This window comes from Euphorbia lathyris, chromosome 9 (assembly GCF_963576675.1).
Source record: "Euphorbia lathyris chromosome 9, ddEupLath1.1, whole genome shotgun sequence".
NCBI lineage: Eukaryota > Viridiplantae > Streptophyta > Magnoliopsida > Malpighiales > Euphorbiaceae > Euphorbia > Euphorbia lathyris.
In genome coordinates, this window is record NC_088918.1 from 4,212,860 (window position 1) to 4,235,923 (window position 23,064).

General features: G+C 36.3%; 2 protein-coding genes across 2 annotated transcripts; one reads left to right on the forward strand and one right to left on the reverse strand.

The window, feature by feature from the left end:
- The first annotated feature begins 11,982 nt into the window (after positions 1-11,982).
- LOC136206864 (trihelix transcription factor ASR3) lies at positions 11,983-18,697 on the forward strand. The gene is made up of 3 exons (XM_065998062.1): positions 11,983-12,813; positions 13,416-13,457; positions 17,608-18,697. The coding sequence occupies exons 1-3, from the start codon at positions 12,114-12,116 to the stop codon at positions 17,910-17,912; spliced, it is 1,047 nt and encodes a 348-aa protein (XP_065854134.1). The 5' UTR covers positions 11,983-12,113; the 3' UTR covers positions 17,913-18,697.
- Positions 18,698-20,045: 1,348 nt separating this feature from the next.
- Positions 20,046-22,849, reverse strand: LOC136206726 (uncharacterized). The gene is made up of 2 exons (XM_065997868.1): positions 22,405-22,849; positions 20,046-21,180 (listed from the first exon to the last, which is right to left on the reverse strand). The coding sequence occupies exons 1-2, from the start codon at positions 22,783-22,785 to the stop codon at positions 20,269-20,271; spliced, it is 1,293 nt and encodes a 430-aa protein (XP_065853940.1). The 5' UTR covers positions 22,786-22,849; the 3' UTR covers positions 20,046-20,268.
- Positions 22,850-23,064: the final 215 nt, after the last annotated feature.

The following is a 23,064-nucleotide window of genomic DNA, read 5'->3' on the forward strand; positions in this document are numbered from 1 at the left end:
TCAAGATGTATCATCAATCATATGCCAAGCTGACAGAGTCCATCACTTGGATTGGGAAATCACAGGAGTATCTCTTGAGCATGATAAGTGCTAACATTAGGATCCATGCTGCCACGCTGGACGATGGCATGGCTGTCTTCGACGGTCTTCGGGAGAGTATGAGCCAACTCCGAGCATACTCCGTAAAACTCACTCGTGCTATTCTTCGCGAGACCTTTATTCCCCCTTCATCTGATGCTGGCAAAATGGGGGAGAAAGAACAAGCTGATGGAACTCAGCAAATGGGGGAAGCATCCGGCAGTCAGCAACAAAGAACTGCCAAAGGAAAAGGCAAAGTTAATCCTGCTCACCAAGCTCAAATCAACAGGAAGAAATAGACTGTCTAGTTTCAGCACTTGACTTGTAGTTTATCTAGCATGTTCTTTCGTATTTTGTATGCTGACAATCTATCTATTTTAAGCATCTTTTCATTCAAAACTGACTTATCTATATGCGATGCTTACTTGTTGTGCTATATGCTGATCTGTCTTAAACGAACAAACAAACAAAACTAAAAAGGGGACATACAAGTAAAATATACTCAGTACACATTTGCCTTGATACATCCTTTCATTTTCTCTGATACATGATTAAATAAGCTCTAACTTTGATACCTAAACTGACCGTATATCAAACTGAGTAAGAATATGTTCCAAATTTTGAACTCTTCTGAAAACTGACCTAGGCTCATATGAATTAGATCTTGGAAGGTCTAGAATTGAACTAAATCAGTATAGGCATGTCTTAATTTTACTCGATTAAATCTTAGAAGGTTTAGAGTTAAGTTAAGTCAATAGATGCAACCCTTACGGGGGAGTAACTTCAGAAGAATGAAAGATAACTCAATCATGGGGAATTTCAAATCTGAGTTCCATAATTAAAAATTTTGCCAACATCAAAATGGGGGAGTTTGTTGAAACACCTTTCCACATGATTTTGATTTGACAAAATTATTTAAGTTAATCCATGATTAAAACAATTAAATTTATGTGCTTTGATTTAATTGTACTAATACGTTTGTTCAATGTTGAGAATAATATATATATATATATATATATATATATATATATATATATATAAGAACAGGAATCAAAGTAAGACAGAACGTAGTCAGCATGATAACATAGCATGAGCTGAGTAAAGTATAACTCAGTATGAAAGAAGGAAAGTCTTCTTCAGAACTGAAACTTGCAGATAAAGCTGACCACAGAAGCTGAGGAGAACGTAACTCAGAAATATCTTCTTTGGAACAATATCTTGCACAACGAAGCTGACCATGTAAGCTGAGTAAAAAGCAACTCAGTATCGTAAATAGCAACGATCAAAGACAACGGCTATCAAAGTAAAGCTGAGTGCTCTTCAGGACAGCACCAATGATCTGTTTGCTAAAAGACAAGATCCGACAGTGATCTGCGCCAATTCAGAAGCTTTGGAATCATGCAAGGATATAGTTTCGAGACGCATGGGTCAACTGTCCTCTAGCTAAAAGATGAAACTGGCGTTAGAAGACGAACCTGCGGAAAGAAGACAAGCCTGACGCCTGCTAAATTCAAACGACAGGATTGGCCTGCAAATCTGAAGCTGATCAGAATAATGTCGCATGAAGAGCCGTTTGAATCCAACGGATGGATCCGGATTCAAATGATTTAGTCTTTAGATTTCAACTATAAAAGGACAAGTTCATTCTTGGATCCTTTGCCGATTGCTGAAACAAAAAGAGCAAAAGAGAAACATACAAAAGCACATTCAAACAAGAAAAAGATCTTACACCAAATTTCCAATTCTGTGTAAAAGCTAGATTGATTTTGTAATCATCTAAAGTGTTCTTCATCTAGAAAGAACAAGTTTGTATCAATTGTAAAATTGAGAGAGTGGTGCTGAGTACTCGGTTTTAAGTACTCAGCGGTAGAGAAATCTAGGTGTTCGGTTATAGCACTTAGTAGGAGTTGAATAGACGAATAGAGGAAGGTACTCTTGCATATTCAACTGCCTTGTAAACGGTTTGTGCTCTACCTTTAAAGAGCTCAGTATTGGATTGAAAAAGCCCGAAGGGACTCTGGGGACTGGACGTAGGCGGAGAGGCCGAACCAGGATAAATCGTGCTGAGTAATTTCTAACTCTCTCTCAATATATCTATATATGTGTTGCTTGATTAAATTGCTCAGAATATAAACTGTAAAAGCTGATACTGAGTAATTGTGGTACTGAGTTGGAAGCTGACCTCAAGTGTCAATTTCCAACATATAAGTGAAACAGTTCTAGTCAGCATCTGACTAAAGCTGTCTTACGTCTCTCGGCCGTGCTGACCAAAACAAAGTTAAATAACTTAAGGAATTTATTAAGTCAGCATAATTAAGCGAAAAAGTTACATTAGTTCCTAACCCCCCCCCCCCCCCTTGGAACTAATCACACGGGACCAACAATATTAGCGTCACACACCAAATGAATTGGGCATGAGGGAAACGTGTTAGACATCCAACATTGCTAAATGAGGGAGCTATATGGCTCCTTAAATATGCGAGACAATCCTTGCCCATTGAGGTACCTTTTGAGGTGAGTTAGGCCTTTGTTTACATATATATACATCTATAAATAGTCATTTCTAAAGAGGCAAAGGCACATAATAAATTTTGTCTTCACTTTGCTTTCAAGTCTTACTTACTTCCTTCTTATTACAGGATACACATATAGTCATCTAAAGCTAATAAGGACGTACATGGACGAAGATAGGGGTGGGTCTGGAGGGTCATATACCCCCTCAGCCATCGGAACCACCCCTACTACGGATGGTTTCAGTCTCAAGCCACCAGAGCTGTAACATCTTAATCAAATACCATGTAGATATTGTCCGCTTTGGTCCAAATCCAACATCTTGAGCCCGCAGTTTTAAAACGCGCCTACATGTATTGAATACACACCTTACTAATAAGCCTCAGTCACTCTCTATCCAGTTTTGATGTAGGATTCAATTCATTCATGTCTCCATCACCCTCCCTTGGAGTTGGTCCTTGCTCGGACCTTCTACCTCAGTGTCACCCACTAAGAATCGGGTCCTTACAAGAACCACCACTACTATGGATGGTTTCGGCCCCCTGTTTCCAAAAGTTTAAAGTTAGGGTGATTAATTAGCTCATTGAGTTTGTATTTAATTATAAAATCTCATTGGATTAATATATGATGGGGGAATTTCTCTAAATTTTCTCAAAATGACCCAAATTTATTTTGCAGTCCAAATCTAGCTTATTTTTTAGAAGTTTTATAGTGGTACAGAAAAATTAGTTATGAATCACTCAAATAATAGCATATATACATACATGAAGAAAAAGTTAAACGAATTCGATTTAGAAAAAAATTACGCATGTCGGTGTATATTTGTCATCTAATGGACCTATTACGTATTCGCCACTGTGACGTACGAAGTAAGGAAGATCCTTGTATCCGACTGTATTGGAATAAAACACTTTCAGGACATGTGTAACGAGATGTACTTATAATCCTCTTCGGATAAGAACCCTTAATTCATGCCTAGGATTAAGGAATCTAGGGCGAACATAAGCTAGATACGTCCAAATTTATTTCTCTATATTACTAACTATCTAAAATATGTCCACCACTCAGAAGCCAATATATATCCTCTAAGGAAGTTAGGACGAACATCTTCACCGACAACTAGATTTGCCTCTGGCACATTTATTGTAATTATTACTCAATTATTTAGTACCCACGTCCTAAATTCTGTTACCTTAGGCATCGGAATAAAATCGTCGTTCAACGGTCTCGTATTGATCCTCTTTTTATCTTACTTCAGGTACCCGAGAGAATTCTCATCATCGTCGAAACACTATCGCACAGATTGAATTGATAAAATACTTTTTCATCTACTAAGTAATATTACACATTAATTCTTCTTAAATTTGTTTTAACTATCCAATTAACGATTGTTTCATTCTAACTTTTACTATTTATTATTATTTGCTCATGCTATTACTTTCTAAATATTAAATAATTTTCTTTTTAAAGTAAATATCAGTAATTATTTCTTAATTGTTTAAATAATTAAGCGTTTTAAAAATCATTAATTCCATGTAGACGAAACAGACCTTAAAATTAAAGGGTGAGAAATAAAATATATTAAAAGAAAATTTCAATTTTTTATAATAAAAGAAAAACATTTTTTTTTATTATTTAAAGATTGGTTAGCGAGAGAGAATAGAAGACAGGCATCCCAACTATGCTGCACTCCCGTAAACTAATCCCAGCCCCGAACCAAATATATAAAAGAATAAATAATGAAAACAAATCGTTCAAATAAAAGAATCAGCTAATCAAGTGAAGCAATAAACACATCGTCCTCCAAGATCTTTAAAATAAACCGATAAGCAAAAATCCGGAACTACATCCCACCAAGCTAAGTCGTCCGCCAATCGCCCATAGTTTGCCAACGAGTCTGCAACTTGATTCCCTTCCCGATAAATGTGGCAAACCACCAAAGTCATCGTGTCAAGATGACGTAAGCACTGAAGTCAAACTTGTCTAATCGTCCATGGCACAGATCGTGTTCTAGATCTCAGCAGCTGTACGATATACAGTGAATCGCTCTCAAGCCAAAGGTTCCTCCAGCCCTTCTCGTAAGCCGTTGAAATAGCATAAACCACAGTAGTCAGTTCAGCCAGATAAATGAAGGAACAAGTAAGCGGAAAAGCAAATGCACCCAGGCACGTGCCCAAATGCGTGCGAAAAATCCCTCCGCAACCTGCTGCACGGGGATTAAAAAAAATTCATTTAAATTAGCTAGTTTTTTTAAGGAAAAATTCATTTAAATTAGCTAGTTTTTTAACGAGAAATTCATTTAAATTAGCTAGATTTTTTTAAAGGAAAAATTAATTTAAATTAGCTAGTAGTGCATAGGGTTTAGTCTTTGTTTTAAATCAATAATAATAGGGTGAGGGGCCAAAGAAAAGATTAGTGCTATGCTAACCCCAATCTAAAAAGCTTTAATGGAGGGGGCCATGCTTAAGCATTGGCCATTAAATGAAGATTAGGGAAAATGATTAAGTGAGATAATCTTAGTGAATATTTTTGAAAAAAAAATTAAAAAAAAATACAAATTGGTGGTAGGGTGGGCTTATCACATTTTCAATATTCCACTCTATTGTTTAAATAATATATAAATATTATTTGTTGTTGGTTATTATACATATTATATGTTAATAGTCTTTTTAATACTATTTGTTTCTCAATCTAACTAATTGTCTTTTTAATAATATTAACAATTGGCAATAGATTTTACTCCACATGGTTAGGGATGCAAGTGGGGCGGGGATTCCCCGTCCCGATGGAGATGGAGAATCACCGACAAAAATTTACATGGGATAGGGATGGGGATAATTTTACCCCTCATAACGGGGATGGGGCGGGGATGGGGAATAGTATCTCCGCCCCGTGGGGATCCCCGACCCCGCCCCGTTAATCCCCGATGGAGAATCCCAACGGATCCCCAACTATTCCCCATTAAAATTAAAATTATATTTTAAATATTATAATTTGTAACATTAAACTTAAATTAAATAGATTTATTTTCAAATAAAAAATTAAATGGGACTAAATGAATATTTTTAGAATGATTACTTATACTTGGTATTTCTTAGAAGTTTTAGTTTTAGTATATACTGATTTAATACATATATATATATATATATATATATAAATGGTGATTCCCGGCGGGATGAGGATATGGAATAGGGAAAAATTGTTTTTAAACGGGGATGAGGATCCCCGCGGGGACGGGGATATGGGACAAATCTATCCACGTATGTCTCGCAGGGACGGGGACGGGGAATCCCCGACTAGTCATGGACAGGGACGGGGAATCCCCAACTAGTTAGGGACGGGGATGAGAAATGCATTCCCCGCCCCGTTTGCATCCCTAGACATGGTTGGGTCTATGACGGCTAAAGAAAATTTAACAATTTCTCATTAGGGAGATGTGTTTCCTTATGGTCACTTGTGTTCTTAATATGTGCCCTCCAAATATGTCAATTCTACTCCACGTGAGTTATGAATAGGATGCAAACTCAATTTATAAGTCGACTTAAAAAGTGGAGTTGCATCATTTTTGCTCACATTAGCTCGAGCAAGTTTTGAGAAACTAGGTCCTAGAGTTAAAAAATAGTATTTTTAGAAGATACCCGACGTATCAAAAGGATATCTTCTTGTGCAAGAAAACAAATTGTGACAAAGTTTGAACAACAATATGTTGTCTCCTCAAAGTACAAATTCCCGTAGTTAGTAAAGGTGGCCATGATCTCACTTTATTTGAGGAATTAGATTTGAACATATCTCTCCATTCGAGTGGAAGAAATGTTGAAGAGAAAGGAAATATTCCAACACCTAAAAACTTTACGAATGATCTGGATCCTATCTTAAGTGGGAGTACGGAACATTGTTCAAGTTAGAGCATTTGGAGTTATGACGAATATACAAGATTTGTTTATCTAGATTCGAAACCGCGTTGTACTAAAAGATATTTTTTGAATGTCATTGATCCAGTATCAAAGGCACGTCATTAATTTAGTATAGAAAGCACATCTCTTTTAGTCACTCCATAAGATAATGCGGAGCCTAAAAATTTCTAAAAGGTAAATAGATTAAAGCAATCGAATAAGAAACAAATTCCATGAATTCAAACCAAGTTTCACAACTAGGTGATCTACCAAAGGGATGAAAACTAATTAGGAAAAAGTAGATTCTCAATATCAAGCGAAAGGTTGATAATAGTATCGAAAGATACAAAACTCGTTTGGTTGTTAAGGGCTATAAACAACAAAAGGAGTTAGTTTTTTAGGAAACTTTCTCACATTTTGTGAGGTTTATGCAATAAGGGTAATTATAGCTATTGAGGCAATTTTGGCCTAGAACTGCATCAAATGGATCAAATGGATGTAAAGACTGTCTTTCTCAAATGGAGAATTGGATGAAGAAGAGTCTACAAGAAACCCATAAGCTTCGTCGAACAAGATTACAAATCAAAGGTTGGAAAATTGAGTAAATAAATTTATGGCCTTAAATAGTTTTTAAGGAAATGGTATATTCAATTTCATAATGAGTTGATCTCTAATAACTTCAATCTAATTGAAGAATACTATTGTTCTCTGATAGTGAATTTTTCATCTTGTCATTATATGTTGATGAAATCCTCATAACTTGAAATGGTAATTGAATACATAAACCAAGTCCGAGCTTAGCTCAACCCAAGTTTTGAAATGAAAAATATGGGTGAATCAACATATATTCTTGGACTTATGAATTCAAAAGATCGCTCAACGAAAATAACATTGTCTTAAGACATCAATAAGATTCTTGAATTATTAAATATGCGAGATTACAAACCCATAGATAGCTCAATAATCAAAAGTATGACCCTCATCATTGAAATATCTCCTTTAACACAACAAGAGGTTCAACGTATGAGGAATGTTCTCTATGCTAGTACCATAGTTAGTCTGTACACTACATTATATACAAGACCTAATATCTATCACGCTACTAAGATAGTGGGTAGATATGAGTCCAACCTAGGATAAGCACATTGGATTATTATGGAAAATGATACTAAAGTATCCTAAGGAAATTCTGGATTACTCTTCATGTTATCTAGAAAGGATATGCAACTAAGAGAATTGGATGTGAGAAAATCCATTTCTGCCTATGTTTTCTCGTTAGACTAGGATGTTATACTCATTGAGCAGTGAGAAAACTTGTGCCTCCATATCTTCCCTATGAGTTGATTATGTGTGCTACTCATCTGCATTACAAGAGGTAGTTTATTCGATTTTTGAACTATTTAAGTGCTAATACTTCACATACTCATGTAATGACTAAAAATCATAGTCAAACTCCTATAAGAAGTTAATATGAAGTATGTATCGATTCATGACATGGTAGTAAATTCACTTACCAAACATGTTATAAGAGATGTTTATGCAAAACATTTTTAGATCTTGGTTTTTAAGTCGGATCTAAACATACTTCATATTTCATGTATTTCGAAAACATGATTATTCAGTAAAGTTTGAATGTATATAATACACGAGTGCGGATATTATTCATTAACATTTGTTGTTATACTGTTAAGTATGAGTGTTTACCCTTAATTTGTCAAGTAATGATAAATGTAAGGATGAGGATGTTTCTGAACAAATCCAGAGTTTGTTGAATAATAGAAGCCGCCTTTAATTTGCATAAACTATGAAAGTGATTTTTATTAAAGAACAAGATGATATAGATGCTATATAGCGCGTGTATATAAGAATTACGTGTAATCCAAATGGAAAAGTTAAAGGTAACTTAAGGCCTTCTCTCTTTATAGTTAGAAGTAGTATATAAACTGCAGTGGATTAAAGTTAGGTGTTTGGACACATTTGAACCGATGATTTCATATAGTGTTAATGAGACATGCGCTTCTTTCAAAATGAAATTATAGAACACCATAACACATGATTTCATACCGTGCGTGTTTTGCAACCATGAGATGAAAATGTTATGATCTCAATTTTTTCTAGTGTGAGACTCATACTATAAAATTATGGTTTATATATTTATCCTTGGGACTCTTAACTTATTTCTGAAAGAATGATCTAATGTGGCTCTTTTGGAAGGATACTCTAAAGGGCCATGATATAATTTAGCCTGTAGGATAAAGACCAAACAAGCAAGTTAGATTATGATGGAAGGAATATAGTAAAAGGAAAAGATTTTCATATGTACACATCTTCAAGATTCCATTTTTCACCAGTTATGTAATTATGCATATGTGCATAATTGTGATAATAGAAAACTGTAGAGATTCGAAGAATTACAGTGGATGTGATATGGAATCTATGATAAAGCATACAATCCGTTATAATCTATGTTTTCAACCGAAAGGACTATATACCTCCAATGAGTGTATAGTACTCAGTTTTATACATGTCTATCGAGATGCTATATATATCCAACGAGTGTATAACACTAGAGCTCTCATTTGTATATCAATTGTACGAACTATTTACGAGTGTGAATGAGAATATGAGAAATGATGAGAAATATGTTCCGCTGCGTATGAGTGGAAGATGTTAGGAGTATTCAATATAGGTTGAAGATTATCTGCCGGTAAAAGAAATAGGTTGAATTAGGGTTATATGAGTAATTAGGGTTAGAACTCAATTACCAGCTATAAATAGATAATTATAACCCTTACTTTAAACCTAATCTCTACCTAATGTCAAATGATGCAAAAGATAAAATTGGATATCTCTCTTCTGTTCCCAAATGTGGTCGCTGCCCCCTTCTCTCTATCCATCGCTCTTAGTTCGTGGACCATCGTATCTCCTCCTAGTGTATCTTGGTGTAATTGATTCGTGACCGGTAATACACAATCTTGGTTCGTTTTTCCGTTGCAATTAATCTTAATATATTCTACGATACAAGAGATAATTCGATAACTCATTATTATATTTGTACTCGTATTTGTATAAATTTCACCTACACTTACCAAAAGTCTCTCTCTCCTTTTTCCATGTGTGGTCGCCGCCCCATTCTCTCTGTCCATCGCTCTTAATTCGTGGATCATCGTATCTTCTTTCGGTATATCTTGGTATAGTAGATTTGTGACCGATAATACACAATCTTGGTTCGTTCTTTTGCTACAATCAATTTGTACAAAAAAATTCCTGCAAGCGGTAATTCGATAACCCGTTAGTATACATGTATTCATATTTGTATAAATTCCACCTACACTTACCAAACATTTATTTTATCTTCTGTTTGGAATTGAAAGAAAAAATAGCTCCAAAAAATACAAGTAAATTTAGCATTTCAGTTTTAAAAATAGCAAAAAGCTGAATTAAGCTCTTGAACTTTGGCTGTTTTAAGGATTAAGCCCCTGATCATTTATTTTTCCGCATTGAGCCCTTAATCATTGATTCTATTATGGATTATGCCCTTATTTAGCTTTTTCGTGGAATTTGGACTGCATACATCGTTAGAGCGATTCGGCATGGACAAATAAAAATAAGAATTCCTTGACTAGGAGAGATAAAAATTAAAAACTAAAACGAAATTATAGAAATTAATTTCGAGTATATTCTTCCAAACTTGATTTTCTCCTCTCCCATTTTGTGATTTTCAACATTAGAATCGCCAAATCGATCTTCTCATCTCTTAAACTCGACAGAAAAGTTAAATAAGGGTCAAATCCATAACAAAATCAATGATCAATGATTCAATGTGGAAAAATAATTAATCAGGGACTTGATTCTTAAAACATGTAAAGTTTAGCGGCTTAATTATGCTTTTTCCTTTAAAAAATAATGAAATTAAGGGAAGTACCAAATATTCTCCACAAAAATAAAATATCAAAACTAAAATTTTAATATTTTTTAAATTATAAAAATACACTAAGTGAATTTAATATCAAGTTAATTCAAAGTAAAATGGAATGAAAAAAACCTAGTTGTATTTTTGTAGATATGTAATACAAAAAATATTTTTATAATTTGCTTAAAAAATTATTCTACAAATAATAATAAATACTTTTCTTGCAATTCTATTTATTTGGGGTAGCAAAATAATATTTGATCCAAGAAAGGTACCTCCTAAAAAGAAGTTATAAAATGCCAAATTAATTTTTTTTCCTAAACTAAGAAAATGACCCTTTATTTATTTATTAATAAATTAGAGAAAGACCTTGAAAAAAGTATCCAATAGGATTACCCTTTTTAAAGATTATAATCTCCTAATTAAGAAAGTAACCTTAGCTAGTTAGCTACTAGAAATTAAAATCAAATTATTCTCCATTAATTAATTAAATTAAGGGATAAATATCAAATTTACCCTAATATTTTCAATAAAATACAGATTTAGCTCTAATATATAAAATGGTCCAAATCTAATCTAACATTTTCAAGGAAGATCAATTTTAGCCCTATGTTGCCGAAATTTTGAAAAAACTAATTTGACTGTTATTTAACTGTCACGTCAGATATTTCAAATAATTGTATCGCTAAATTGAAGTAGTTTCATATATTTGTTTGTTGGTTACTTGTAATTATATTAGTATCACAGTAAATATATTAGACAGTTTCATAAAAAAAATATTAATTTATATATGGTAGATTTAGTACCCGTTTGTTTCCATTTTTCGGAACTACTTTTTGTCTTTCAATACTAAAAATGAGATAGAAAGTGTTTGGTAAAATTCCGAAACAACTGCTTTTTGCTAAAAAAAACAACTAAGGGCTCGTTTGTTTCATTTGCTCCTGTTTGCTGCTACTGTTAGTTGTTTGTTGTTTGCTGTTACTGATAGGTAGCAAATATTAATTGGTTTTTCTACAAAAAAAACAGTTGTTTCGAATGTTTACCAACGTTTTTTTTGTCTCATGTTTAGACTTAAAAGACAAAAGGCAATTCCGAAAATTGAAAACGAACAGGGACTAATATCTACTACCTATTAGCAACAGCTAACAACAATATCAAACAACAAATAGGAACAACTGAAACAAACGGGCTCTTAGCTGTTAGCATCTTTATTCGTGTAAGTAGCATATTAAATATTTTAGACATAATTAATATTTGGAAGATCTGATGTGACAATTAAGTCAGTTTTTTCAAATTCTCGATAACGTAGGGCGAAAATTGACCTTTCTTGGAAACGTTGAGGTTGAATTTGGATAATTTTATATGTTAGAGCTAAATCTGTATGTCTCTGATAATGTTAGGTTAAATTTGATCTTTTATCCTTTAAATTAAATATTTAATCAAGATATGACCCTAATTAATTATCCCATTAATTATGGATTAAGGACGCTAGTCAATAGCTATAGAGTAAAAACAAATAATTAATTAAAATAAATAAATATTTTCTTCTTTTCTTTCTCTCCTTTCTTATAATCTCAAAATCTCTCTTTTTCTCTCAAAACTACTTTACGGAGGGCTCTCTGATAACGGCGTAACGGGCTCTCGCTAATAACGCCGTTATTTTCCGCAACCCATTTTTTAAGTCACGTGCCTCTCTAATTTAATCCCTTTCGATAATCATGGCTTTAGAGCAGGAATTAAGATTAATCCCCATCACCGTTGACGGCGGCGCTTATAACGGAACTGAAATCCGGCCACCGTTGGTAGACGGCGGAGATGACGGCAGCAAAATCCCGAGGCTTCCCCGGTGGACGAGGCAAGAGATTCTTGTCCTCATACAAGGCAAGAAAGTCGCGGAGAATCGTGTGAGGAGAGGAAGGACGGCCGGCATGGCTTTCGGCTCCGGTCAGGTCGAACCAAAGTGGGCCTCTGTCTCGTCGTACTGTAAAAGGCACGGGGTAAACCGGGGACCGGTTCAGTGCCGGAAAAGATGGAGTAATTTAGCCGGAGATTTTAAGAAGATAAAGGAATGGGAGTCGCAGATACGCGAGGAAACGGAGTCGTTTTGGGTTATGAGGAACGATTTAAGGAGGGAAAAGAAATTGCCGGGCTTTTTCGATAGAGAGGTTTATGATATATTGGATGGAACTGGAAGTCTTCCTGCGATTCCTCCGGGGCTTAATTTGGCTTTAGCTCCGGCTAATCAACCGGCGGAGGAGACGGAGGCTGTTTTCGATAGCGGGAGGACCACCGCGGCTGAAGATGGGCTATTTTCGGATTTTGAGCAAGAGGAGACCGGTGTAAGCCCGCAAAAGGAGGCAGAGGCTAAGGACGTTACGCCATTAAAGTCGGCGATTCCAGCTCCTATACCAATTTCAGGTAAATTCGATTCATTAATTTCAATTTTCTCGAACGGAGCTGAAATTATCTGGGGTTTATGAAATTGACATGTTTGGTTTGAATTCTATATAGGTTTTTTTGTATATTTCTCCTTTTCGCCATCAGTCCAGAGAATTTTTTAGATTTTTCTTGGAGATTGATTGTGCTATAAAGTTAATGGTGGGGCTTTCATCACTGAAAACAGAGAAATCTTGGCTCTGTATTTTTTCACCATTGGTGTTTTACAATTTCTTGGGTGTCAAAATGGTTTATTCTGTCATTATCATTGTGTTAGGTGATATACATATATATCTTGATAATTGTGTAATATGGGTCGTGTCAAGCGCGTTGTCTCAATAAATCATGTTGTCGTATTAGAAATTGACAACCCTAATAATTTTATACTATGTTGCACTGCAATGGAAACTTTTCTTCAATAGCATTTCTCGTTTTCGTTCCGATTCCAACCATATATTTGTTAGAAATAATATTTTTGTGTGCCCATTTCAGTTTTCTTTTTTGTTTCAGTGCAAGATAGATTTTGTATTTATATTTACTCTAACATTCGTTACATTTATTTATTTGTTTATTTGGATTTACAGAGAAACAGTACCAGCCATCTCTGCAAACAGATCAAGCTCAAGGTATTAAAGTTTGTTGAATTGTATTGTGATGCCTCTTTCATTATTTGTGATTATGATTGTTCACTCAAGCATTTTGGTTAGCTACTTACTATGTTGCACGGATACTCCTCTTGAATAACGTTTCTGCATTTCGTTTCATGTCGGTATCCGACTATCCGTAACCTATTATGTTCAAACTTAAGTTAATGAAGTTTGAAACTGAAAAGCTAGGCAAGTAGGAATATGAATGCCTGATAATTGATAATCTATATTGCACGAAAACTCTTCTTCACTAGCGTTTCTGCGTTTCATATCCGTTTCCATTTCCGTGCAACATAGTTGATAACCATAGGTGGAAAGTCTCCATTTTTTCACATTAAGATGGTTAAGTTATTCATGGCTACCTGTTTTCTTTTGGTGTCAATATCAGCAAGAAGTCATTTGGACTTTTGAATATGTGATCATGTGACTATTGATGTCCACTAAAGGGTAGTTTAGGGGTTCCTTGATAATTTCTTGATGAAGTCTCTCCACACCTGCAAAACAATAATATTAGAGTAGGGTCGGGTATCCAGTGCCTGTGATCGGTTGCTTGAGTCCACGTTGTTTGATGGGAGGAAGGAGAAACATATGAAAGTAGACAAGAGAGAGTCTTGCGTCCCTGAAATATTTAGTCTTCTCCTTATATAGTGATGTTTTCATGTTCATCATTTGTTGCGGGGTTCACAATGTGTCGTGGACTGTTGTCTTTCTAGCGTGTGCTGAGATTGAGTGCTTAATACGTGTAAAGCAAGCTGAAACACGCTATCTCGGACCTGTATCATCGGTCCCTTGGAAGGTGAGTCATTACCTTTGAATGTGTGATCATGTGACTATTGATGTCGACAAAAGGGTAGTGTAGGGATTCCTTGATAATTCCTTGATGAAGTCTCTCTGCACCTGCAAAACAATAATATTAGAGTAGGGTCGGGTATCCAGCGCCTGCATTTCGTTGCTCGAGTCAATGTTGTTTGATGGGAGGAAGGAGAAACATATGAAAGTAGACAAGAGAGGGTCTTGTGTCCCCGAAATATGTAGTCTCTTCTCCTTGTATAGTGATGTTTTCACCATTTCCTGGCGGGGGTTCACAATGTCGCTTGGACTGTTGTCGGGTACGCAGCGCCTGCATTCCGTTGCTTGAGTCAATGACGTTTGATGGGAGGAAGGAGAAACATATGAAAGTAGACAAGAGTGAGTCTTGCATCCTCAAAATATGTAGCGTCTTCTCCTTATATAGTGATGTTTTCATCATTTCCTGGCGGGGTTCACAATGTCTCGTGGACTGTTGTTGGGTATGCAGCGCCTGCATTCCGTTGTTTGATGGGAGGAAGGAGAAACATATGGAAGTAGACAAGAGAGAGTCTTGCGTCCCTGAAGTATGTAGTGTCTTCTCTTTATATAGTGATATTTTCATCATTTCCTAGTGGGGTTCACAATGTCTCGTGGACTGTTGTCGGGTATGCAGCACCTGCATTCCATTGCTTGAGTCAACGTTGTTTAATGGGAGGAAGAAGAACCGTATGAAAGTAGACAAGCGAGTCTTGCATCCCTGAAATATGTAGTGTCTTCTCCTTGTATAGGATGTTTTCATCATTTCCTGGCGGGGTTCACAATGTCTCGTGGACTGTTGTCGGGTATGCAGCGACTGCATTCCGTTGCTTGAGTCAATGTCGTTTGATGGGAGGAAGGACAAAACATATGAAAGTAGACAAGAGAGAGTCTTGCGTCCCTGGAATATGTAGTGTCTTCTCTTTATATACTGATGTTTTCATCATTTCCTAGCGGGGTTCACAATGTCTCGGGTATGCAGCGCCTGCAATCCATTGCTTGAGTCAATGTTGTTTGATGGGAGGAAGGAGAAACATATGAAAGTAGACAAGAGAGAGTCTTGCATCCCTGAAATATTTAGTGTCTTCTCCTTGTATAGGATGTTTTCATCATTTCCTGGCGGGGTTAACAGTGTCTCGTGGGCTGTTGTTGGGTATGCAGCGACTACATTCCGTTGCTTGAGTGAACGTTGTTTGATGGGAGGAAGGACAAAACATATGAAATTAGACAATAGAGAGTCTTGCATCCCTGAAATATTTAGTGTCTTCTCCTTGTATAGTGATGTTTTCATCATTTCCTGGCGGGGTTCACAATGTCTCATGGACTGTTCGGGTATGAGGCGACTGCATTCCATTGATTGAGTCAACGTTGTTTGATGGGAGGAAGGAGAAACATATGGAAGTAGACAATAGAGAGTCTTGCGTCCCTGAAATATGTAGTGTCTTCTCCTTATATAGTGATGTTTTCATCATTTCATAGCGGGGTTCACAATGTCTCGTGGACTGTTGTCGGGTATGCAGCACCTGCATTACATTGCTTGAGTCAACGTTGTTTAATGGGAGGAAGGAGAACCATATGAAAGTAGACAAGAGAGAGTCTTGTGTCCCTTAAATATGTAGTGTCTATCCCTATATAGTGATGTTTTCATCATTCCTAGCGGGGTTCACAATGTCTCGTGGACTGTTGTCTTTCTAGCGTGTGCTGAGATTGAGTGCTTAATACGTGTAAAGCAAGCTGAATCATGCTATCCCCATTGCTCAAGCAATTTGCTTGTTATCAACTATTAATTTGCCTTCAATTGCCTTTGGAAATTTCTTGCTGAGCCTTCAGTTTGTTTAGCTTCCCGTGATAAGCTTCGAGTTCATGTTATATTAACCTAAACTTTATCTTCTTCGTCTTTTTTTCTCGTTTTTTCCTTTTTTCTCGGAATGAGCTTGAGTTGCTTGTCAGCTTTCTGCTTTATTTACGGTAACTACTTGCTGTATACATGTTACTCTTAGTTACCACCTTTCCGAAAGATACGTGTGGATACTGTTAGTTTGTTTTCTCCTCATTTGCATAATGAAGTGCTAATATCAATACATGGTTAGTTGCACAATGGCTTGTAAGCATCATAGTCCAGAACATAGGTACTTTTCCCGTTCATAACGGAGAAGAGCACGTTTTTATGTGCTCAGACAAAAATCCGTAATCAGGAGAAGCATTGACAACCTTAGTTGAGTTTGACAGGAAAGTTTCTTACAAAAAGTAGCACAATAAAATAGTTGTCTAATAGTAAAAGCCCGAGCTAGTCTTCTTACCACCTAGCTACTTCCATTCTGATAGGTACTTTCCCTACCTGAACTAGAATGCTTTAATATGGCGAAGACTCGATCTCCAGGGTTTCTGAAACCAGAAGCATAGTTTGGTTGAATCCCATATGTTGCAAGGACACTTCTAGTTAGTAGCGTTTTCTGCACACGTGTCCATTTCGTGTCTGTGTCCATTGTTTGTAGGCTATTTTATGAAGGTTATGTTTTAGAAATAACGTTTCCCGTTTCCATGTCCGTATTCGTGTCCCTGCAACATAGCCCATGTGTTAAGCATCATGTCTTAGAACTCCTATAAGGCTTCTGCTCCTGCTTTGCTTTATCCGATACGAGAGCTACGCGCAAATATAACTCTTTTGTTGCAACATTAACTGTGAGATAGATGTCTTGAAATCTATAGCTCCTCAAGGTTCTCTTCCTTGGTCTTTTTTCTCCTCGCCGTGAATGAAAATTGTACTCTAAATTGCATTTAAATGTACAGCGAATAAAAGCCCGAGCTAGTCTTCTTACCACCTAGCTACTTCCCTTCCGGTAGGTACTTTCCCTACCCGAACTAGAATGCTTCAATTTGGCGAAGACTCGAGACCTCCGGGGGGACCTTTCTGAAACCAGAAAGCGTAGTTTGGTTGAATCCCATGTGTTAAGCATCATGTCTTAGAACTCTAATACGGCTTCTGCTCCCTCTTTGCTTTATAATAAGAGAGCTACAGGCAAATAGAACTCCTTCGTTGCTTTATCCGCTTTGTCTTTTTTCGCCTCAAGAAAATTAACAATTTTTCAGCAGTTGTCAAAAATTTGAATGAAAATTGTACTCTAAATGTCCAGTCCCGACTCTATTCGGCCATTGCATTGCATACCGCTGCAATTATTGCTGCTCCGTTGTCGCATATATTTAATCTTCCACCTTGTTTGTTTAATGAAAAAGTTCCGGCTCGAAACAGAAAAAAAAAATATATATATCTTAGATATCTGACTTACACAATCTGAATTCACAGGAAATGATAAACAGCCAGCTTCAACTCCTGTGGTAGCTTCCGCTTCACACGACACTCTGAAAAGGAAACGAGTCGCAGCAGATGGAGACGATGAAACAACAGCAGCAGCAACAACAACAACCAATCTCGAGAAGCAATTGGTCGATGTCTTGGAAAAGAACGGTAAGATGCTGACTGCACAACTCGAAGCACAGAACATCGGTCTCCAGTTAGACCGCGAGCAGCGGAAAGATCACGCAGATAGTCTGGTTGCCGTCCTTAACAAGCTCGCAGATGCTCTCGGAAAGATTGCCGATAAGTTGTAGCAGCAGAAAGGCGATCTCATGACTGTACATATAGAAAGTTTTCCATTCTAGTCGAATCGAAGATAGTAGAGGTTGAAGCATTTTTACAAATTTTCTAGATGGTTTCGCATTCGAGACTTTCTACAGTGGTACGGGACCAACGGTGTGGTGGTGCTGAAGCGTTGCCTCCTGAATGTTCCCGGACTAGTTGGTTCCGAACCATTGTAGAATTTTTATTTTTCTACTATTTATCAATTTTTTTACCATTGTTCGGTTAATGCTTTTATACACATAATAAAGGGACAGATTTTAGGGTACATAACCAAATTTCTGCTTGGTGAGAAACTTCAATGAATTGAATTCCATATTCATGATATCTGTATAGGTTACTAATAATGTTTTTTCGGTGTTTCGTTTTGCAATTTCAGTAGCTAATTGATCACTGTAAGCAAGTTTCACAAAAGTTCGGAACTTTTGACACATTTCCGTCCATTGACCTTTCACCGAATATCTTGTTAGGGTTTTGCTATTGCATAAGACTAAATGTAAGACAATGACGGAACCAGAATAAAATATCCAAGTACGCACTTATGCATATCGATGCGTTTTATATATGTGCAATGTTTTACTCTTAGTCTTATGCAATGATGAACCAGAACAAGATATTCGGTGAAGGGTCAATGGGCGGAAGTGGTTAACAAAAATATTCGGTGAAGGATCAATGGACAGAAATGTGGTAAAAGTTCGGGATTTTTTGGTGAAGGATCAATGGACGGAAATGTGGTAAAAGTTCGGGATTTTTTGGAACTAAATATTATTGACGATTATTTGATATTCTACTAGTGATGCTAATTTCGCTTTTTTTTTAATAGATTGTAATTATTTACGATCAATAGTTCCAATTATTATTTTTCTCATTGGCTTAATATATCAAAGATCTCCTTAACTTAGTCTAAAAAGTTGATTGTTTTCTAAACTTATAATAGTTCACATGTATTTGTTTAAAGTGACGTATTGATCCCCTCTAGACTGGTCTACAGTTGTATACATTTCAATTTGTTCCAATCTTTTCTTATTTTACTACGTGGACTTAAAAAGGGTAAATCATGTTATTTGAAACAGGTTTAGGAGACTAACGAGACACTTTATAAATCCAAATGATGAATCTTTTTTCTAAATAAATTCAAGGCACTCCCAATATATCAAACCTTCTTTGTTTTAAGGATGGCAGAGCAGGAATCTATATTCGGGATGGTAATTTTAAACCTGCGGTCAGTTTTGGAGTTGGCTTTATAGAATTGAGAACAACTTTCTAAAGTCTAGTCCGTTAGAACTAGGAAAAGAAAAAATTGGCCTTTTAACATACTAAAATTTCGTCATTTTGGTGAATTAGAAGCTAAAAAAATAAAAGTTTTCAATCTTAAAGAGTAGACATCTTTAAAATTTTACAAATCCAACATTAATTTCTTAAAAATTAAGAAACTTTTATCTTTTTATTTTGATAAATTTATTATAATTTCTATAAATTAAAATTTAGTTCAATAACGTAAGTTTTGTGAATTTCGAAAGTAAAAAAAAAAATAGTTCAAACAGATTAAGATAAAAACCAAAGTTATGACCGAAACCATCGCTACTCAAGGGTATCGGCAGCCAGAGAATGTCAGAGACCGAAACCATCGTTACTCAAAGATATCGGCAGCGAGCGGATCCCCCAGACCCTGGGTTAGATCTGCCACTGATTGCACAAATAGGTAAATTCAAGAGTCCTAATACTAATATGCCTTCTCTTAGAAATGTTATTAGCTTGTCCAGAAATGCTTACTCCCCTAAAACAAAATTGCATAACTATATAAACTCGAGAATCCTAATACATTGTCAAGCAAAAATAAAAGATTTAGGGATGTAAAACAGTTCACAACGATGATCCGCGTAACGTGATTAACAAAAAATTAGGAATGTAACACGATTACCGATAGCCTGTTTGACATCATTATCCCTTTTATATCATTTATATCATATAAAATATATAGCTTACATAACATAACATGGTTATCATTATCATAACATAACCAATTTTAACATCCCTAAGCACAACCAAATAAATGGGAATCTACAATTTAGTTATGCTATGCACAAAGTTCTGCGCTTAAATACTAATAAAAAAAAAGAAATGGATTACTTGGGACAAAATCCAGAATACATTCCTTAAACCTATAACCCATATTTTAACTTCCATAAAAGGAGCAAAATATTAAACAGAAATATACCCAAATCTATCAGCAATATCAGAAGAAATTCATCACCATAATATGAAAATAAACAATCACTAAAACTGCCCTAACTTGCTGAAAACTGCAATTGCTGGTAGCACAGACCATCAAGGAGTCGATTCTTCTGCGTCACCCGACTTCATTCTATATTTACGACCTGATTTTTTAGAACCGTCAGTTCTGATTACGGTATCTGTTCCTGGTTCATCTTCCTCCATATCCATCGCATTAGCTTCAGATTCGTCTGATTCCCGAGCAGCAATTCCGACAGGAACGCCTATGTAGGATAAGGATTGACCATCATCAGTTTCGTTTTCGTGTTGCTTAGCCTTGTTGCTGTTGGTGGATTCACACCCTTTTTTCTTGGGAATGAAAGTCACAGACTTTGGAAGATCAAATGAAGCATTTTGAGATCCTGAAGATTTCATAACATTGACCATGTTAAGAAAATCCATACAAGCTTGAGTGTTGGATTCCTCTTCAACTTCAGTAGAATCGAAACTATAACAGGTGTATTTAGAAGGGTTCCTTAAATAATCTGGAACTCCGTGTATGTTCTTGCTTGCGATGTGTTCGCTGTCCCCGTCCCTGATTGTACTGTTATGCGAAGAACTGTCCATGGAAACGGATTGAGTTTCATCATCTGATTCATCCTTGGTTACGATGTTGCAACCAGGGTCGAACCTTACACGTTTATGTGATTTGGAGTCGGAGCTGTTGTCTTTCCTTTTCAATATTGATCTCAATTCACTTGCATTTTGATATTGTTCTGCATGAAGCTCTTTGTTTTCTTTTTCACCATCATGCGGAGAATTTAGATTCTTTGCTTCATCTTCATCTTCTCGTAGCCTAATCTTTGCTGCGATGTAATTTGCACGAGGATCTTTGCTACCATATGATGAATTGGGAATTACATTATGAATGTTCAGAAAAGCCTCTTGATTGTTAACATTCTTCATATAGATACGACCGGCAGTATCGGTTCCAGAAGCCACTTTATCAAATTCATCTTCCTCCTCCTGAATCCAACAATAATCAAATAGCACATCACATTCTGTTATTAACAGCAAAAGAATAAAAAATAGAAGGATTAAACACTCGAATCCAAACTTCATCTTCCTCCTCTTGAATCCAACAATAATCAAATAACACTTCACATTCTGTTAGTCACAGCCAAATAATGAAAAGCAGAAGGATTAAACACACAAATCCAAACTTCATCTTCCTCCTCCTGAATCCAACGATAATCAAATAGCATATTGTATTCTGTTACTAACAGCAAGAGAGCGAAAAGCAAAAAGATTAAACACTCCAATTACAGCTGTAATCGAGCCGAGCCTTGGTCTGCTCATGCTTGGCTCGTCAAAAAATGAACGAGCTCGAGCTCAACACCCCGTTCGTGAGCTGCACCCGAACAGCTCGTTAATTATGTTCATGAACTAATCTCGCGAACAACTCATTAAGTATGTCCATTTGAGATTTCTTTTAACACAAAACTATTAGTTTTGTAACCTACAAAACTAAATTTTACGCAAAACTACGTAGTTTTACATTTGCCCTTTGTAAAAATACTATTATTAAAATAATAATTGAAACAAGCTTGCTCACGAGCTTTCTGGCCAAGTTTGGTCATGCTCAAGCTCCGCTCATTTATAAATCGAGCCAAACAGCGCTCGGCCCTAACTCCAATCCAAAATTTATCTTCCTCCTCATGAATCCAACAATAACCAAATAATACATCAGATTCTGTTACTAACAGCAAAAGAACGAAAGCATAAAGATTAAACACTTCAATCCAAACTCCATCTTCCTCCTCCTGAATCCAACAAGGCAACAATAATCAAATAGCACATCAATTTTGTTATTAACAGTAAAAGAACAAACAGAAGAAGGATTAAACACTGCAAATCCAAACCTCATCTCCCTCCTGATCCCAACAATAATCAAATAACACATGACATTCGATTATTAACAACAAAAGAACGAAAAGCAGGAGGATTAAACACTCCAATCCAAACTTCAGTTCCCGAATCAAACAACACAACATGTTCTGTTATTAACAGCAACAGAACAAAAACCAGATGGATTAAACACTCCAATCCAAACAAAATTAAAACCATACTTGAACATATATCAGCTAACTTCCGTCTAAACCAATTAACTTCGCCACAAAGCACAGGCGAACATACTAAAATTATAAGGTACTGATAGCAAATGAATAAGAAGAGTGAGCGCGACCGTACCTCGTTATCAAGAGTACGATCCAAGCCAATTGAGGATCTGATATCCCATTCATCCACACCATCACCGCTCATTCCTCCTCCTCTCCTCCGCGACAAATTGGATTCCTCATCATCATCATCATCATCCTCCTCCTCATCGAATTCATCAACATCGTCCTCGCGCACTCGGCGAAATCTTCTCCGGCGATCCTTTTTCAACTCATCAAACGAAGAAGAGCAAGGCATATCGTCCCTGTCGGAGGTTCCGGTGTCTCCTCTCTTCCATTCTCTTTTTTGTACTTCGCCGTCGGTGAGAGACCAAAGCGACGACGGTTGCTGCGATGAGGATGGTGCCAACGATCCGAAAATCTTCGCCACTCGAAGTCTGAAGCTATCGTCCATTGAATCTGAAGGACTTTGCTTTGATTAACTTCTTTTCTTATGTACTTTGTTTCCTTGGATTCGGCTAAATGTTTTCAAAATTACACCAACGGCACCGTCTTTTGAGAATTGGGGCTTTCCTTTGTTCCTAAGGTCTGTTGGGTAATTTAACATATGGGCCGACTATTTGGGCTTTCTGAAATGTAGCCCATCATTAACCAATGGGCCATGGACCTAACAGTAAATCTACGAAACAATTAAAGAAATTTTGGAAAGTTATATAGAAATTCACTTTTAAAA

What these genes read in the sequence shown, in the direction of transcription:
- LOC136206864 (XM_065998062.1), top strand. Translation starts at nt 12,114, where the DNA reads ATGGCTTTAGAGCAGGAATTAAGATTAATCCCCATCACCGTTGACGGC. An exon ending in AGCTCCTATACCAATTTCAG is followed by an intron (nt 12,814 to 13,415) that starts GTAAATTCGATT and finishes TTGGATTTACAG; the next exon opens with AGAAACAGTACCAGCCATCT. An exon ending in GCAAACAGATCAAGCTCAAG is followed by an intron (nt 13,458 to 17,607) that starts GTATTAAAGTTT and finishes CTGAATTCACAG; the next exon opens with GAAATGATAAACAGCCAGCT.
- LOC136206726 (XM_065997868.1), bottom strand. Translation starts at nt 22,785, where the DNA reads ATGGACGATAGCTTCAGACTTCGAGTGGCGAAGATTTTCGGATCGTTG. An exon ending in ATCGTACTCTTGATAACGAG is followed by an intron (nt 21,181 to 22,404) that starts GTACGGTCGCGC and finishes TGTTGGATTCAG; the next exon opens with GAGGAGGAAGATGAATTTGA.